General features: G+C 47.8%; 1 protein-coding gene across 1 annotated transcript in view; it reads right to left on the reverse strand.

Moving 5' to 3' along the window:
- Positions 1 to 16,168, reverse strand: part of MCF2L2 (MCF.2 cell line derived transforming sequence-like 2) — a 258,920-nt gene extending 242,752 nt beyond the window's left edge. Inside the window, exon 1 of the mRNA XM_070072393.1 lies at positions 15,384 to 16,168. Within this exon, the coding sequence (XP_069928494.1) occupies positions 15,384 to 15,459 (76 nt within the window). The 5' untranslated portion in view covers positions 15,460 to 16,168. The remainder of the gene's footprint in view (positions 1 to 15,383) is intronic.
- Between the last annotated feature and the right edge of the window lie 890 nt (positions 16,169 to 17,058).

Raw genomic sequence — 17,058 nt, forward strand, 5'->3', positions numbered from 1 at the left:
TATTTGAAAGGCAGAGCAACAGAGGAAGAGAGATCTTTCATCCACTGGTTTACTCTCCTAAATGCCCACAATAGCTAGCATTGCACCAAGGCAAAGCCAGAAGCTAGGAGTGTCTTGCAGGTCTCCCACGCGGGTGGCAAGGACGCAGTATTTGAGCCGCCATCTGCTGCATCCCAAAGTGTACACTGCCAGGAAGCTGGATCAGAAGCAAAGTTGGTACTCAAACCCAGGCATTCTAATACTAGATGCAGACATCCCAAGCAGCAGCTTAACCTGCTGTGCCACATGCCCTTCCCAACAGGAAAAATCTGCTATGGCTTAAATATTAGTCCCCCTGGACTCATATAAGAATGTACTCCCCAAAGTCTTATGTTAATGATACAAAGAGAGTGGAAACTTAACCAAATTACAGTGTTTTGAGGTGGGACCTTTTGGGGATGGTTTGATTGCATTAGCCTGTCAGAGTGGGGTGCCCAAGATTGAACCTTGATGCCTTTATGAAAATAGAGATGCAGAGGGACACAGAGACACTGCCGTGTTATGATACAGCCAAGGGCCCCTTGACAAAGTCTGTGTTATGGTTTTGGGGCTTCAAATTCCAGATCTGGGAGTCAAAATAAGCCTCTTCTCCTTGTAAAGTTAGCCTGCCTCAGGTACTGTGCTACAGTAATGAACAGCTGATGGATACAGAAAACTGGTGGTAACGACTGCATCAATACTTAGTACACCTCAAAAATGGCAGCAGCTCTGGAATTGGGTTCTGGCAGAGGTTGGAGGAGCTTAGAGGATCAGGCCAGAAAAGCCTTGAATTCTATAAGCAGAGTGTTATGGGTGATGCTGGTGAGAGCTCAGAAGAAGGTAGCAGGACCAGCGAAGAACGGGAACAGCTTAGAGATCAGATAAGTGGTCATGACCAGAATGCTGATAGAAATGTAGACAATAAAGGTCATGCTAATGAGATCCCAGGTACAAATAAGGATTCATGGAAACTGGACTAAATGTCCCTCTTATTACACAGTAGTAAAGAATTTAGTTTTATTATATCTATACTCTAAGATGCCATGGAGGCTGAACTTAAAGATTTATTTATTTTTAAAGTCAGAATTATAGAGACAAAGAGAGAAAGAGAGAGAGAGAGATCTTCCATCAGCTGGGTCACCCCCCAGATAGCAGCAATGGCCAGAGCTGGGCCTGGCTAAAGCCAGGAATCAGGAATCAAGAGTTTTCTCTGGGTCTCCATGTGGGTGGCAGGGCCCCAGGTACTTGGGCCATCACTGGTTGCTTTCCCAGGCCATTCTCATGAAGCTGGATCAAAAGAGGAGCAGCAGGACACAAACCAGCACCCACACAGGATACCAGCATCACAGGTGGCAGCTTTACTACCTACGCCACAACACTGGCTCCAGGAGGCTGAACTTAAAAACTGATGAACTAATTTATCTGAAGGAGGAGACTGCAAAGCAGCAAAAAATCTGTACTGCTGCATAACTGCTTTTAACTGTTTACAGCAAAATGAGAGAGTAAAGAGATAATGTAAAGATAGGGTTTTTTTTTTAAGATTTTTTTTTATTTATTTAAGACACAGTTACAGGCTGGCACTGCGGCTCACTTGGTTAATCCTCCGCCTGTGGCGCCGGCACCCCGGGTTCTAGTCCCAGTTGGGGTGCTGGATTCTGTCCTGGTTGCTCCTCTTCCAGTCCAGCTCTCTGCTATGGCCCAGAGAAGGCAGTGGAGGATGGCCCAAGTGTTTGGTTCCTGCACCCGCATGGGAGACCAGAAGGAAGTGCCTGGCTCCTGGCTTCAGATCGGCACAGCGCCGGCCCTAGCGGCCATTTAGGGGGTGAACCAACGAAAGGAAGACCTTTCTCTCTGTCTCTCTCCCTCAGTGTCTAACTCTGCCTGTCAAAAAAAAAAAAAAAAAAAAAAAAGACACAGTTACAGAGAGAGGTAAAGACAGAGAGAGAGACACACACACACACACAGAGAGAGAGAAAGGTGTCTGGTGTCTTCCATTTGCTGGTTCACTCCCCAAATGGCTGCAATATCCAGAGTTGAGCAGATCAAATCCAGGAGCCAGAAGCTTCTTCCAGGTCTCCCACGTGGGTGCAGGGCCCAAGGACGTGGGCCATGCTCCAGTGTTTTCCCAGGCATGCGGAAGTGGAGTTTTCCCTGCATCAGAAATGGAGCAGCTGGGACTCAAATCAGTGCCCATATGGGATGCTGGCACCACAGGTGGAGGCTTAGCACACTATGCCACAGTGCCAGTCTCTGAAGATAGATTTTATAATTAAAAGGGAAACAGAGTAGGGACAGGCACAACAGGTTAAGCTGCCACTTGGTACACCTGTATTCCATATTGGAGTGCTAGTTCAAGTCCCAGCCCCACTTCTGATCCAGCTTCCTGCTAATGCATCTGGAAGGCAGCAGATGATGACCCAAGTACTTGGGCCTCTGCCTCTTACCTCGGAGACCCAGATGGCATTCACAGCTCCTGGCTATGGCCTGGCCTAACCCTTGTTGTTGCAGACATCTGGGGAGTGAACCAATCGATGGAAGTTCTTGATCTCTCTCTCCCTCTCTGCCTTCCAAATATATTTTTAAAAAATATTAATTTTTTAATTACTACAAGTAAATTTTTTTTAAAAATGTAAAGGAAAACAATAGAAAATTTTGGACTATTTTCAGCCTGGCCATAAAGTAGAGAATGAAAGAAGATTTCCAGGGAAGAAAACCAAGGGTGTGACCAAGTGACCCTTTATGAAGCAGATTAAGTGTGAATAGAAAGGATCCTCACGATGATGGGAAAAAGACCTCCAAGGCTTTTCAGAGACCTTTGAGGCTCCCCTCCTACAACATGCCCAGAGTCCTAGAGTGGGGAGAAAGATCTCAGGGGACAGGCTCAGGGTTCTTCCCAAGGCCCCACTGCTCAGCCTTGGGACTCTGCTCGCCAAGTTCTCACACAGCACTCCGCAGCTGCTCCAGCTGAGGTCCAAGTGGACCCAGGAACAGCTAATGAAAGCAACGACCTTAGTCCATGTGATGCTGGCTTTGCAGCAGTGAAACATGACAGAGTTATGGGATCATGGTAGATTCTGAGATTTAAAGGAGAGCCTGAGAGATCAGACGAGCTTTGCGGCAAGGAGTCCAGGTGGAGCAACACCCAGTGGAGCTGTGGAAAGCTGAAGTGGTGACCTCAGACGGAGAACACAGCAACATGCAATACCTGCCAGGCAAAGCTGCAGGCAGTGCACACCCAGGAGAGCCACCAATATCAGCACTGTAGTCTCAGAGGGCAGCCATGTGAGCAGAGACCAACAGAGCCGTAGAGGCACAGAGACCTCTACCCAAGTTTCTAAGGCTGTCTCAGACAAGCTGAGACACAGGCAGAGACCTACTACAGGGGTGGAGTCACTTCACAAAGTCCCTACTGACGCAATGTCTCGTGGAAATGCGGGGCTGGAGCTGCCACGGAGTCCTCACCAGGGCAATGCCTACTGGAGCTGCAGGGAAAAGGCTATCACTGAGCTCCCAGAACTGTAGTTACCCACACATAACATCAGCCCGGGGAGAGCTACAAAGAGGAGATTCCACCTATGAGAACTCAGCATTGGCTAAGTCAGGGAAAGAAACAGAGGCAGAGCTGCCTGAGGCCTTCGGGGTCCAATCCCTATCCCAATGTGTAGAATATGTCAGGCTTGGAGATTTAGGGTTTAATGTCTGCCCTGCCGAGCTTCAGTCTTGCTTTAGGCCAAGGGGCCCTTCTACTTGTCCAATCTCTCTTTTGAAATGAGTACCTGTACTCTGTGCCTGTCCCACCATGGTATTTTGGAAAGATGTAACTTGTTTCTGGTTTTACCAAGGCTCACAGCTTGAGGACTTTGCTTTGAATCTTCAGAGTTTGGACTTTTGAATTAATCCTGGACTTAGTTAAGATTGGAACCACTGGGACCGGTGCTGTGGCACAGCAGGTTAAGCATCCCATATGGGCACTGGTTCAAGTCCTGGCTGCTCCACTTCTGATCCAGCTCCCTGTTAATGTGCCTGTGAAAGCCCCAGAGGATGGCTCAAGTGCTTGGGCCCCTGCACCCACATGGGAGGTCCAGATGAAGTTCCTGGCTCCTAGCTTCAGCCTGGCCCAGCCCTGGTCGTTGCAGCCATTTGGAGAGTGAACCCGCCAATGGAAGATCTCTTCTCTCCCCACCCCCACTTTTTCAAATAAATAAATATTTAAAAATAAAAAGACTGGAACTACTGAGAAGGAGATGACTGCACATTGTAAATGAAAAGCTCATGGCCGGCGCCGTGGCTCAATAGGCTAATCCTCCGCCTAGCGGCGCTGGCACACCGGGTTCTAGTCCCGGTCGGGGTGCCAGATTCTGTCCCGGTTGCCCCTCTTCCAGGCCAGCTCTCTGCTGTGGCCAGGGAATGCAGTGGAGGATGGCCCAAGTGCTTGGGCCCTGCACCCCATGGGAGACCAGGATAAGCACCTGGCTCCTGCCTTCAGATCAGCGTGGTGCGCCGGCCGCAGCGCACCGGCTGCGGCAGCCATTGGAGGGTGAACCAACGGCAAAGGAAGACCTTTCTCTCTGTCTCTCTCTCACTGTCCACTCTGCCTGTAAAAAAAAAAAAAAAAGAAAGAAAGAAAGAAAAGAAAAGCTCATGAGTTTGGGGGTCCAGGGAAAGAATGTCATGGCTTGAATATCTGTCCCCCACCTACTCCAAGCTCACGGAGTTTAGTCCCTAAAATATTATGTTAACAGTACTAAGAAAGAGGAAACTTAATCCAATCATGGTATTTGGAGACAGGGGGCCTTTGGGAAGTGATTAGATTGGATTAGATTACTGGGATGGGACTCCTGTGATTGAGTCCTGGGGGCTTTATAAAAATAAAGAGACCAGAGGGACACACAGACACACACACTCCTACCATGTCGTGATGCAGCCATGGGGGACTTTGCCAAAGCCTGTGTCATACATTTTGGGCTTCGAATTTCCAGAACTGTGATCCAAAATAAACCTCTGTTCCTAATAAAGTTAACCTGTCTTCATAGTTTCATTATAGTAACCAAAAGCTAATATGTCTCCACCCTAACAATAAGAAAAAAGAAGATAACTATCATATCATAACTTCTCCTTGAGCCTCTAAAGCAAACAAAAAGAAACTGCCTAGGCTTAGGGTAATGCTCAGCGAGAGATGCGCAGAGCCCCTGGGAGTCACAACACAAGTGGGGTTCACAGCCACTTGTGGGCTCTTCTCGCAGACTGGGGACAGGTGAGAGACTGGAAAGAGCCTCTGTAGTGAGTGCAGGCCTGGAAGAGGGGATGTGCCCAGGAAAAGCACAGGTCTCTCTATAAACAAAAGCCCAAAGTTACTGGGGGTAGGGAAACAAACCCTTTAATTGGACGCCAGGACTCACAGGAGGTAGGAGAAGGATAAAACAAAACAAAACAAACCTCCAGTTCTGAGGGAGGTACAGAAAATGCTCCCAGAGGTCAGTGCTGTGGTGCAGCAGGTTAAAGCCCTGGCCTGAAGCTCTGGTATCCCATATGGGCGCCACTTCCAGCCTCAGCTGCTCCTCTTCTGATCCAGCTCTCTGCTATAACCTGGGAACGCAGTAGAAGATGGCCCAAGTCCTTGGGCCCCTGCACCCGTGTGGGAGACCTGAAAGAAGCTCCTGGCACTTGCCTTCAAATCAGCTCAGCTTCAGCCATTGCGGCCACCTGGGGAGTGAACCAGCAGATGGAAGACCTCTCTCTGTCTCTACCTCTCTCTGTAACTCTGTCTTTCAAATTAATAAAATAAATCTTAAAAAAAGAAAGAAAGAAGAAAAGAAAATGCTCCCAAAGATCTGTCAGATTCTGATCCTAATTATTTTAAAGCACTTGCAAACCCACAGTCCAGGTTCAGAGCTTTGTGTGAACTGACTCTGTCTCTGCTGTAATGATAGAATGTGCAATAGTAGCACCCTCACCACATGATGGCTTTACCACCTCTAAATTGCACTGTGTGAAAGACACATTGTCAAGGACCTTGTATTACTCTCTCTGCAGCACCCCAACACAGCCCCAGCAATTTCAAAGAAAGCAGCAGGATAACAGCTGATTCTTAGCAGAGTGACAGATTACTCCATACCCTGTCAAGGTAGCCTCTCACAATTGCACTGCTGCCGGGGATAAGGCTTTTCATATACCCTACTACCCTTGCCTCTCTCACTCTGCTCATGTTGACACTACTCCTTCTTCCTGCAGGTAATTAAGTCATCCTGTTTGCAACCTGAGCCCTGACAAAGGTAAGCTCATCCCGCTCATGCAGCAGCTTGTAGTAAGCAGTAGGGGGACACTGGTAGAATATTCTTTTTGGCTGAAGGAATACTAAAATACTGCTCTTCATGCTTTATCTTCTAGTCCACAAAACAAACAATTGCAATCACTTTATATTCAAAGTCCCTTTAGTTGTAGTCCTCAAAGGATTTATTTTTACCATTTTCAACTGTATAGTAGCATTTCAACTTGTGAAATTAGCAGAAGAGCTGGGCTAACTATCACTATTAATGATGGGGAAATTCAGGAAATATAGACAATTCTTTGTGTGATTCCTAATCTTCTACCATATGACTCATTTAGACCACAAAGCTACAAAGAAACAGTAATTGTGGTTTTTACCTTTATTAGCTCTTTTTTACTACAATGAAATATCTAAAGCAATTAATTTTATAAGAGGAAAGTGTATTTAGCTCACAGTCCAGAAGGTTCAAGTCCAACATCAGGTCATCCCATTGGTTTGGCATCAGGAGAGGGCAGCAGATGGCAATGGTGGAGCCCATGCAAAGGATGGCTCACAGAGTGAGACAAGAAACAGAGAGAGTGGCTTTTATGACAGCCCTCATGTGAGGACTACCTTCTGAGGGCACACCCCCATGACAAAAGGACCTCACAGTCCACCTCCACCTTCCAAAGGGCCCTCCTCTTCCCAACAGCACCACCCTGGGGAACAGCTTTTAGCACATGGGCCTTTGTGGGACATGGCCATGTTGTTCAAAAATACTTTAGCACACAGTCAACCAACGACCAATCATATATAAATATTGGGAACAAAGAGAAAATTCCAAGCCAGACTAAAACCAAATACTAAAAACTACACAAAAGTGGGCTTCAAAAAGTTCATGGAAAATGCATATTATGATATAAATATGCACTTATTTCAAAATGTTGTGTGTCAAAATAAACATCTCTTTTTAAAAAAGATTTACTTATTTATTTGAAAGGTAGAGTGTGTATGTATGAGAGACAGAGAGAGAGAGACCTTCCATCTGCTGGTTCACTCCCCAAAAGGACACAATGGCCAGGGCTAAACAAGGCCAAAGTCAGGAGCCAAGACCTTCACCCAGGTCTCCCACATGGGTGGCAGGGACTCAAGTACTTGGGTCATCTTCCACTGCTTTCCCAGGCACATTAGCAGGGAGCTGGATCAGAAGTGAAGCAACTGGGGGGGTGGGCAGCACCGTGGCTCACTTGGTTAATCCTCCACCTGCGGCGCCAGCATCCCATATGAGCACCAGGTTCTAGTCCCGGTTGCTCCTCTTCCAGTCCAGCTCTCTGCTGTCACCCAGGAAGGCAGTGGAGGATGGCCCAAGTGATTGGGCTCCTGCACCCGCATGGGAGACCAGGAGGAAGCACATGGCTCCTGGCTTTGGATCGGCACAGCGTGCTGGCCATAGCAGCCATTTTGGGGGTGAACCAATGGAAAAGGAAGACCTTTCTTTCTCTCTCTCTCTCTCTCTCTCACTGTCTGACTCTGTCAAATAACAAAAAAAGAGGAGCAACTGGGACATGAACTGACACTCATACAGGATGCCATAATTGCAGGCAGTGGGTTAACCCACTGTGCCAAAACACTGGCACCATAAACTTATCTTTTAATTCTATTTTTCCATACTTTTTGAAGTATCCTCATATAACACAGATACCAACTACTACACGTGCTCAGAAAAGGAAGGGAGACTGGGCCTGACCTGGGGAGGGGCCATTCTACTAAGGACTCCTGGAAGAGGGAAGGCTTGAGATAAACCATGGAAGGTTTCGGACAAGCAGGCAGAGTATGCTGGGGGAAGGAACCACAAATGGGACTGGCAGAAGAAACTGAGACCCAGATGGCTAAGAGACTGAGTGTGCTCAGACCAGGGTCTACCTAACCCACCCCAACGAAAGAAGCAAGAGAAAGATGCTCTTTTATGAATAGTGCCAGGCACTGAGATAGACTCAGGGATATATAGATCAATCAGTGTCCTTACCCTCAAGGGACACAGAGTGGTGTCAGAAGGCAGAAATCTTTTCATGGTACCAAATCACGATAAATATCCAGTAAAAAAAAATTAACTATTTACAGGTGGTAGTAAAATTGCCTATTTTGATACAACAGAGACCATCAGCTTTGAAATCAAACCTCAGTTAAAATCCTGACCCACCTCTGAAAAGCACTGTGGCTTGAAGCAAGTTGCTTCACTTGGTTTATCTATTTTTAGTTTTGTCATCTATCAAAAATGGGTGTAATGATATCTACTTTCCCAAGTGGTAAAGACAAAAAAACTCATGTGGCCTAGTCTCAATAAATTCTTTTAAATGGATTTTCATCTCCCCCAAAAGCTTTCAACAGAAAACCAAAACAGATCAGAGATGCTTACTGCACCTTCCCCTCACCTTCCTCTTCCTATCCCCAGGCTGACGGCTAATTTTACTTTACTTCTAAGCACTTGCCAGTATAGAGGTTCCTCCTCGTGACTGTCATCCCAGAAAAGACCCACTCCAGAGCCAAAGGAGACCTGAGATCCTCTCTCCAGTGGTATTTTTAAATGGTTAGGCTTGAACATTTAAGCTTCAGCTTTGACCTTCCAGCTTCTTGCTTGGAACCAATACCCTGAGGCTGTTAACCCTACAGGTTTTCTCAAGGGCAGATAATGTAGAATCCTGGTTTAGAGGCCAATACCAGAACCTAGAGGGTTAAAGCTCTAGTAATGCATTAGTTGAGAGCAATCAGATGCCCTGGACTAACAGGCTCACTCACAAATTCATATTTTACATATGAAGCCTTACTTCACACCTGGAAAGGCAGGAATGGTAGATATTCTCCACAGCCGAGAAAATGATCATCTCCAGAATCAATATTATTCGGACACTGATTCCAAGGAACGCTGATTTAAATGAACGTTCTTGGTAACACATATAGTTCCTATCATCATGACATTTGGCTAATACTCATATTTCCTTGATACCCTCTGCCAAAAGCTTGTGTATCACATCACAAACACAGTGAGATTTGCCATCCTCTGTCTTTGGAGCACCACATTATCCAATGCCTGACTCTGGTTAACGCAACTTGAAATACATCTGCCTCCTGCGCCACACACGGACATCTCAAAACACAAGACAAGCTATACATCAGCAGTCTCAATAGAGCAACGAACACAATTCCTGAGACAGCTAGCCTCTAAAGTAGCAACTGTGGTAGGCAGAAGAACATCTTTCTCCACCCCCAAGATATCTACGTAATCCCTGAAAACTGTAGTAAATTAGATTACATGGCAAAAGGAAATTAAGGCTGCAGACAGAATTAAGGTTGCTAATTAGATGACCTGAAAATAAGGAGGTTATCCTAGATTACAATCTCAGAGGGCCCAACATAATCATAAGAATCCTTAAAAGCAGAAGAGGATGGGGGCTTGCATTTGGTGCAGCAAGTGACACCGTTTGCAACGCCCACATCCTGTATCCCAGTGCCTGGGTCTGAGTCCTGGCTCTCTTCCCAGTTTCAGCTTTCTACCAATGTGCACCCTAGGAGGCAGCAAGTGATGGCCCAAGTGGGTCACTGCCACCCACATGGGAGATCCAGACTGAATGTCAGACTCCTTGCTTTGGCCTGACCCAGCCCTGGCTGTTATGGGCATTTGGGGAGTAAACCAAGGGATGGGAAATATTTCTCTCTCTCTCTCTCTTGCTCTGTCGCTCTCGCTCTTTTTCTTCCTCTCTCTCTCTCTCTCCCCCCTCTACATTTCAAATAAATTTAAAAATTTTCTTTCAAAAAAATAGAAGGCAGAAATGAGAAAATGACAGCCATGGCAACACAAGAAAGACTAGCCTGATGTTGCTGGCTTTGAAGATGAAGAAGGGGGCACAACCAAGGAATGCTGGGTACTTCCAGCTGCTGCATTCTCCCATGAACCCTCCAGAGAAATACAACTCCGCTGACACCTTCATTTTGGCCACATGAGACCTATGTCTGATGTGTGGGAACAAAGCGAATTTGTGTTGTTTTAAGCCAGGATGTTAGTGGTGATTTGTTATAGCAGCAACAGGAAATGAACACAGCAGCCAACAAGGCCACCCACCCCCTCCCCTGGTGTGCATGCTGCTCCTCCCATTGAGTTGGAGTTCATGTCCCTCCCCTGGAGTCATGGCTGGGCCAACAGAACTTTGGAGCACTGACTTAATGGGACTTTGAGCCAAAGCATCAGGACATCCTGGCAGCATTTGCTTACTCCCTCTCAGAAAGCTGGACTTGCAGGTAAGAAGTGCAGACTACTCTACTACAGAAAGGTCCTCGCCATCCTGGAGCCCTGGAAGATGAGGCGACACCCCACAGAGACCACATGGAGGAGCACCTGGTGCTGGCCACACAGACCCAGCTCCAGTCCCAGCAGCAACCTGACTACAATCACTTGAGGCAATCACTAGATAAAATTAAATGACTGCTGTTTTAATCCACTAAGTTTTTAGGGACTTTACTACCCAACAATATATCATTGAATCACTATCCAACAATAACAAAAAGCACACAGCCTATTATGCACATTGAATCACAAGAATAAACCCAGGGGCCTGCGTTGTGGCACAGCCGGTTAAAGCCCTGGCCTGAAGCGCCAGCATCCTATATGGGTGCCAGTTCGAAACCCAGCTGTTCCTCTCCCAATCCAGCTCTCTGCTATGGCCTAGGAAAGCAGCAGAAGATGGCCCAAGTCCTTGGGCCCCTGCACTCACGTGGGAGACCCGGAAGAAACTCCTGGCTCCGGGCTTTGGATCGGCACAGCTCCGGCCATTGCGGCCAACTGGGGAGTAAACCAGCTGATGGAAGACCTCTCTCTCTCTCTGCCTCTCTTCTCTCTGTGTAACTCTCTGACTTTCAAATAAATAAATAAAAAATCTTAAAAAAATAATAAACCCAATTAAAATAGGCCTGCACAAGGAAAAGTAATTTTCACTTAGGAAATCAGTATATGCGCCTCAGGCTGGAGCCACTATCAAACAACTTATGAATTACTGTTATCTTAAGTCATCCAGGAACAAGGGATATCATTCTATTTATTTAGGCCTTGTTTAATTTTTTTAAACAATGATTAAAAAAAACACACACACAATGATTTCTAGTTCTTGGAGCATATATATTTGCACTTATTTTATTAAATTCATTCTTGAGTATTTTATTCATGTTTATGCTATTGTAAATTGAATTGCTTTCTTAATTTAGTTTTCTGATTGTTCATTATTTGTGCTTAGAAATAGTTTATTTTGCATACTGATCTTACACCAGGAAACTTGATGAACTCATTATTAGTTCTAATAGTTTTTTTTAGCGGATGACTCAGGATTGTCTATATACAAGATAATTTCACCTGGAAATGCAAAGGTTTTACTTCTTCCTTTCCAACGTGGATGTCTTTTATTTCAGCTTCCTCAAACAATGCAATATTGATTAGAAGTTGTGAGGGAAGATATCTTAGTCTTGTTTCTGATCTCAAGAGGTAAGTGTCCAGTAATTCAACGTTATTATGTTAGCTGTGGGTTTTTCATAAATACTCTTTATCAAGTTGGAGATCAAATACTCTTTATCAAGTTGGAGAAATGCCCACAATTTCTAGTAGGTTCTTTTTTTAATCATAAAAAGGTGTCAAATTTCATCAAATGCTTTTACTGGCTCTACTGAGATGACTATGTGATCTTTAATCTATTGATATGGTATATACATCAACTGAGTTTTGGCTATTAACCTTTCATTCCTGAGTTAAATCCCACTTGATCATGGTGTATAATCCTTTTTATATGTTTCTGGATTTGGTTCTAGAATTTTGTTGAGGATTTTTTATGTCTATAATTATAAGATATTGAACTATCCTTTTCTTGTGTATCTTGGTCTGGCATTGGGATTAAGGTAACACTGATCTCACAAAATGAACTGATAAGCGTTCCACTTCTATTTTCTTGAAGAGTTTGTGAAGAATTGGTATTAATTTTTTTTTTTTTTTTTTACAGGCAGAGTGGACAGTGAGAGAGAGAGACAGAGAGAAAGGTCTTCCTTTGCTGTTGGTTCACCCTCCAATGGCCGCCGTGGCCAGCGCGCTGCAGCCCGGCGCACCGCGCTGATCCGATGGCAGGCGCCAGGTACTTATCCTGGTCTCCCATGGGGTGCAGGGCCCAAGGACCTGGGCCATCCTCCACTGCACTCCCTGGCCACAGCAGAGAGCTGGCCTGGAAGAGGGGCAACCGGGACAGAATCCAGCACCCAGGCCGGGACTAGAACCCAGTGTGCCGGCGCCGCAGGCGGAGGATTAGCCTATTGAGCCACGGCGCCGGCCGGTATTAATTCTTCTTTAAATGTTTGGTAGAATTCACCAGTCCAGCCACTGGATTTTGAGCTTTTCTTTGTGGGGAGTTTTTTGATTACTAATTGAGCCGCTTTACTTGTTGTAGGTTTATTCAGATTTTCTACTTTATCTTAAGTCAATGTCTTGGTCCATTTTCTGCTACTATAACAGAATATCACAAACTGAACATTTTACAAACAATATAAGTTTATGAAGTTCATGGCTCTGGAGGCTGGGAAATTCAAGACAGGCTCACCTAGTGATGGCCATCTAGCTTCACCACCCCACTGCAGAAGGGCAAAGAGATGAGAGAGAGAGAGAGAGAGAGCAAGAGATAGAACTCACAGCGCAAGTCCTAAAACCCTTTTATAACCAGCATTAAGCCACTGATCAGGGTGAAGCCCTCATGACATAAGCACCTCCCATTGGGCCCCACTTCCCAACACGGTTGCATTGGGGATTAACTTTTCAATGCCTGATTAGGGGAACACATTCAAACATAATACTCTCTGAGTCTCAAGATGTGGATAATAGTGTACACTCCACTGATTTTATAGGCTTATGAGAATGTTTCAAACACAGAAATGGCAGTAGTCAGAAGTTCTTTGAGAGAAGAAACTAGCAAATTCATAAGTGTATACTGCATGGAGCAGTCCATGGAAGGAGAGAGGGAATAAATTGAGCAAGAGAATATCATAGCCTGGGGCCCCCAGGCAGCCTGGTATAAACTAAGGAATGCTACATGCCAGATCTCCAAGAGTATTTAGCCTAGCAGTTAACATGCCCTTGTCCCATATCCAAGTGTCTGGGTTTGATTCCTGGCTCTGGCCCCTGTTTCCTGCAATTGCAGACCATAGGAGGCAGTAGTGATGGCCCAAGTAATTGGGTCCCTAACATCCACATGGGAAACCTGGATAGAGTTCCTGGCTCCTGGCTCCTGGTTCTAGCCCCAGCCAAACCCTGGCCACGGAAGGCATTTGGAGACTGAACCAGTATATGAGAGCTTTTTCTTTTTCTTTCTTTCTTTCTCTCTCTCTCCCCTCCTCTCTCTCTCTCAGACAAACACACACACACACACACACGCATCCATGGAAAGAGAAATAGGAAAGACCATCACAATCACCCAAGTTAACCTTCCTAATTTAACAGACGGTAGGTTCACCCTGAGAGAGGCAGAGAAGCAGGGATCTGAACAACTGGAAGATCTGTGCAGTCACAGTCTAAAATTTTTTTTTCTACTGACATCTTCATAAGAAGCGTTTGAGCTGGGTGGGGAGGTACTACTACAATTCCTATTTTTCAACTTGAGGTTGGATGATTTCTCCAGGAACGGATTCAAATCCAGATAGTCTTACACCCAATCTATGGCTATTTCCCCATACCACAATTTCAAGCACAGACTAACAAAGTCATGTACCACATAACAAAGTTTTGGTCAACAGCAGACTGCATGCACAAGGATGGTCTCATAAGATTATATCATCTAGTGATACCATGGCCATCTTATTTTGTAGAAGTAAATTCTGCAATGTTGGCACAACAACAAAATCACGTAGGGATGCATTTCTCAGAACCTATCCTAGTCACTAAGTGACATGTGACTTTGCATGGCAGCAGTTCCAAGTTCTGAGCAATCAGCAGTTCTTTTTCTTATTATACTCTGCCTCCAGCAGTATTTCATATTCATCCTTCCCTGATCACGATTCTGCTGACCATTTGTCTTAAAAGTTCAATGGCCACATCTGGCACCAGAAAGAGTTTTTTAAACTGAATTCTCAAAACTGGGTCCCCCAGCATCTCCACAAGTGCATCTGAGATGTGCTTTGCGATTGCAGCAAACACACGGGACTAAGGCAGGCAAAGAGCAACAGTGGCTCACTCCTTGAAGAAACATTTAACACATAATTACCAATCAGGCGGTTTAAACAAATGTATAGAAAACCGAGGCAAATGCTTCCTCCTGGCTTTTATCAGTAAACACTTCCATGCATTCATGGAAGGGTCTCAGGGGGAGTCAGCAACAGAGAAAATCATCCAGATACTTCCAGTCGCCACAACATTTTGAGTCTTTATAAATGGGCGAGGCCCAGGGGAGGGGGAAGTAGGGGAAGAAAATGCTTAGAAAGAATTAACTGGTGGCTGTCTGGATGTCCTCTTTCCTTTAGGACATAGGGCCCGTCCTTCCAACGCAACCCTGACTTCAGGTGTGTGTTTTGCTCCCCCTTTTTGCACACGGCTGAGGACTCAAATGGCCCAGTCTCCTCTGGTCTGCGGGGACACCAGCGCTGGGGGGGGGGGGGGCTCCAGGAGCACAGTAACAGTCCAGGGGGTGGGGGGCTGACCACATAGCCCTGCTATGTAACCAGCATCTCCCTGCACCGAGTCACAGCCTTCAGGGCTCTGGCAGTGTTTCTGCTGGAAAGCACTGGCGTATGTTAACTCTTGGGCGCCTTCTATTTCATTATCTAATAAACTACACCCCCGCCGCTGGAAGGGGGTAGCTGATTCCCGCTCTCCGGCAGCCCTCGGCGTGGGGCTCATCAGACTTGCCAACCACCTGCCTCGCACGCAGCCCCTCCGGCCCTGCCAGGTGCCTGCTACCGGCGCCCCACGCAGGACAAGAAGCAGCGCGGCCTTCCCAGGGAGGGCGCCGCCCCCGAGCTGCCGGTGAGGGCAGGGGCCGGAGGAGCCCAGAGACTACGCCCCCACCCTCCATTCATAAAACGCAAGGGGGAGGGGAGCTTCATTTACCGACATGAGTGATCACGGTGGCCAGTCGCCGGGTGAGCTCCTGGGGGGCCATTTCTTCTTTTAACGAATACAGCATTTCACGGAGAAAACACTCCTTGTTACCAAAACAAAGCCAAAAAAACCCTGTTTCCACCGCGGCTGTGGATGATTCTGTCACGGCATCTCCAATCGAGGATGCTCTGCCCTCGTACTGGTCCTCGCGGTCGTCAGGCGCAAGGGTCACTCGCAGCCGAGGCCAGCGGTCCTGGGGCCGGCCCGAGCTCGCGGCCACGCCCGGCAGGTGCTGACCGTGAGCACTGGGCGCGGCGGCTTCCCAAAGGCCACGGCCGTCATTTAGAGAGGGCGGTGGCGGTTCCGTGAGGAACGCGAGGGGCGCACCGGGGATTCTGGACGTGCGGTCCCGGGCTGTCGGGTCTCGGGCGCCGCCTCCAGGGATGGTCAGGAGGAAGGATGCTCCGCTGGCGCTGGGGAGGCGCGGCTTCTGCGTGCGCCCGGCCCCGGCTCTTCCGCACCGCCCACCACACGCCCGCCTCGGCGCCCACCGCTCCGCGCGCGCCTGCCTGCGGCGCCCAGGGCGCCAGGTGAAGCGCGCGTGCGCGCCTAAGCACCGCCGGGTTCCGGGACCGGCACGCAGCACCAGGTCCTCTGCTGGGAGCCCGCACTCCTGCCCCGGAATGGGGAAGAGAAGACCCGACGCGGACGCTCCCTTTAGCACTGGGGTTGGAAGCCCAGCCGCTGGCTTTCCGGCCTCAGTCCCTCCTCCTCCTTCCCCGCTCTGGGTCTGCAGAGTAGCCTAGGCGCGAGGGGCCTGACTGGACAGACACAGCCTTCCTGCCAGGTCCCGGAGAAGGCTGTGTGAGGCCCCGCAGGGTGTTTTCCCGAGGAGGGTGTCGCCCGCAGCTGGCAGCCTCCAGCTGGCAGCCGGGCGCTGGGAGCCAGGGCTAGCGTGTGCGCCCTCAGGTCTGCGCCGTGTGCGATTTTCCTTTTGTGAGGCGGCTGCTGTGCACCCCCGCCCCGTCTGTCGCCTCTCTGGCACGCCAGCGCTTCCTTCTGGAAAGGCTCCGGCGCAGCCTCCCGGCCCGCCCTCTTCCCTGGCAGCTCCGGGAACAGCTTCTCAGCAGGCCTGTCTGGCGGAGGCACTATCCGGTGGCTTCTTTTGTGGACCCAGAGACCTGGCAGGCAGCGCTAGACTAATCTCATCGTGCAAAGCCGGGGCAAACGCCGATCGGGTCATGTTGTCATGCAGTCCATTCTACAACAGGAGGACCCTGGATATCGGCGACAGTGATAGGACCACCCACACGTTCTGAGCCAAAGTCAGGATTCTCATCTAGCTCTTTCCTCTTCCATATGTAAACAGCCTCGCTTCCAATTTCTAGGAGGAGCCACTCCACCCAGGGGAGATGGGACGTTTACGAATGTTTTCTGTTAAAACAGTTGTGGGGAGCCACTAAGAGGTGAAGTTAATCCACCTGCAACAGATTTGCAAGGGGCTCCTTGCTCCTCCACTTGTGTTAAGTAGAGCAACCATTTTCATAGAAACCTTTCACAAGGCTGGGGTTAAGCTGCTGCCTGGGAGGCTGGCATCCTATATGAGCTCAGGTTGGAGTCCTGGCTGCTGTGTTTCTGATCCAGCTCCTTGGGATCAGCAGCCTGGGAAAGCAGCAGCAGATGA

This window comes from Oryctolagus cuniculus, chromosome 4 (assembly GCF_964237555.1).
Source record: "Oryctolagus cuniculus chromosome 4, mOryCun1.1, whole genome shotgun sequence".
Taxonomy (NCBI): Eukaryota; Metazoa; Chordata; class Mammalia; order Lagomorpha; family Leporidae; genus Oryctolagus; species Oryctolagus cuniculus.